Here is a 2,185-nt window from a genome sequence, read left to right as displayed (position 1 = left end):
AGAGTCTAAAGGTTAAAAACCACTTGAGGCAACGTGGTGAGATTAAAGTGTTCTGAAAAAATAAAATAGATAAATTAAAAATAAGGCCTTCAGGTTAGGCCTGGCTCTGTCATTAAGGTAATTCACTGTCAATTCAGGCAGCTGAGTGAAGGCTTCTGGAGCACGCTCCCTTACAGATGTCAATCAGAATGATAGCTGTGGGTGTCTCAGACACCAAATAATTGTGGAAATGGCCAGGGTTAGGCAAAAGTGATGTGGAATCTGGTGAACTGGAGACCACCTGCCCTGCCCAAAGGCATTACATTAAAAATATTGGGGCACCACCAAAGAGTCGAACGCTGTGCGCTGGGTCCAGGATGATTTGCACGCCCTGTTCGCAGCACAGTTTCCAGCCACCACGGACAGGAGAGTCCTGGAACACCAGTCTCACGCGGTGATGCCGCATGTCCGTGCTCACATTGATAGTAAACAGGGTAAATATCATTCCCATGACAATTGGAATAAAGATGAAGTTGAGGGTAGTGACCTGTAGTAGGCAGCAGTCCTGGTCTGGGTTGGTATGAACATCTTCGTACTGAATGGGAGGCTGCAACCCTCCCATACACTTGCTCTTTAATCTAGGGGACTGTTTTTTGAACTTAAAGTTGAATTCCCACATTGGTTCCTGTCTGTTCCCAACAATCTTTCTGCACCAGAAAAGTGAGCATTTGGAATTCTTTAATGTGCTGGGAGTGCTTTCTGCAATGGCTGGATTCTTGGAGATTCGAGCAGCAAATGGCTCATACATGTGGTACAGAGATCGGATCACACATGCCCGGAGACAGCGCAGCTTCTCCGTGGACTCTGGTCGCAGGCGCAAAGGCAGAGAGGCATCCAGCATGTAGTGCCTTCGGTACAACCTGGTCCAAAAGGCAGCAGTGCAAGTGACAGTCCAGGCATTCTTGCAAATCAGGGAAAAATTCACAATGTCCTCAGGACGGATATAGGAGGCCAGCAATAGCCAAATATCCATGGGATACTCTTCTCCTCCAGCCCCGTCCAGGTCTTTGTGCCTCTTGCTCTTATTTTTTTTTTTTTTTTTTTCCTGGAGACAGTTCTCTCATGGATGCACAGCGTTCGACTCTTTGACTGGTGGCATCCTCAGTACCCATTCTCCCTGAGAATATAGTTACTGCTTCTCGTCGCTGAGGGCAGCCCTGTGCTGGGCCAGTCCATTAGTAATCAGATTCCGGTTTGGAAGGGGCGTCCGGATTGTATATCTGGTCAGTAACGCACGTGCTCTTCCGGTTCCCCGGGGTTCCTGGTAGGGGAAGGAGAAGGATTGAATTGAGAGGAAAAACAACTATGATTTATAAACATATTTTAATGTAAAAAATGTGCATTTGAAAGGAGAAACCTGGCCCCATTTTCTGTGTTAAACCCCATTTGGTGCTATTGAGTTTGTTGTTCTTTATTCTTTTATCCTAGCAAAAATGGATGATCTTGCTCTAGGGAAAAATTAAACTCTTAAATCTCCAAACAAGGAAGTTTCAGCCTTCCCTTGTGATCAGAAAGGAGCCTTAGAGGCCTAAAACTGTTGCTACTATTGCTTCCCATTAAGCTCCCCCTCAAATTCAAGTGAATATTTTCTCTTCTCCCTTTACCCACCTCCAGAAATAAAGCAGGTGACAGGGTTTTCAGAAAAAAAAAATATTGGGGCACCTAGGTGGCTCAATCAAGCGTTTAACTCTTGATCTTAGCTCAGGTTATGATCTTACAGTTTGCATTCAAGCCCCACATCAGGCTCTGCGCTGACAGTGCAGAGCCTGCTTGGAATTCTCCCACCCTCTCTTTCTGCCCCTCCCGCACTTGTGCGCGCCCTCTTGCACTCTCTCTCTCAAAATAAATAAATACGTTGAAGCATGGTGATAACTAAAGTATCTCTTTTAGCTCTAACATTCTGTATTGAATTCTCAGAATCAACATGTATTTATTAGGTACCTAATAAATTTGTTATGACTTGTGAGGGACAACATAAAACAATGAATAATGGTTTCTGCCTTTGAAGCATATAATTTAGCCAAAGAAATAAAACAGGTTAAGGAGATGAGAAGGCTAGTTCTTCAAGTGACACAAGGAAAGCATTCTAAAAATAAAATAGCTTTGCCTCCTCTCAAAAAAACCTTGGGTGTGCTGTCATCACATG

At 44.3% G+C, this 2,185-nt stretch overlaps 1 protein-coding gene across 1 annotated transcript; it reads right to left on the bottom strand.

The window, feature by feature from the left end:
* Positions 1-267: 267 nt before the first annotated feature.
* Positions 268-1,215, bottom strand: LOC115522830 (transmembrane protein 183A-like). Its single transcript, XM_032594679.2, is given in 3 exon segments — positions 268-1,075; positions 1,078-1,139; positions 1,173-1,215. Coding segments are annotated over 3 exon segments (882 nt in total). The 3' UTR covers positions 268-298.
* Positions 1,216-2,185: the final 970 nt, after the last annotated feature.

This window comes from Lynx canadensis, chromosome C2 (assembly GCF_007474595.2).
Source record: "Lynx canadensis isolate LIC74 chromosome C2, mLynCan4.pri.v2, whole genome shotgun sequence".
NCBI classification, from domain to species: domain Eukaryota; kingdom Metazoa; phylum Chordata; class Mammalia; order Carnivora; family Felidae; genus Lynx; species Lynx canadensis.
This window is presented reverse-complemented; position numbering and strand designations above follow the sequence as displayed.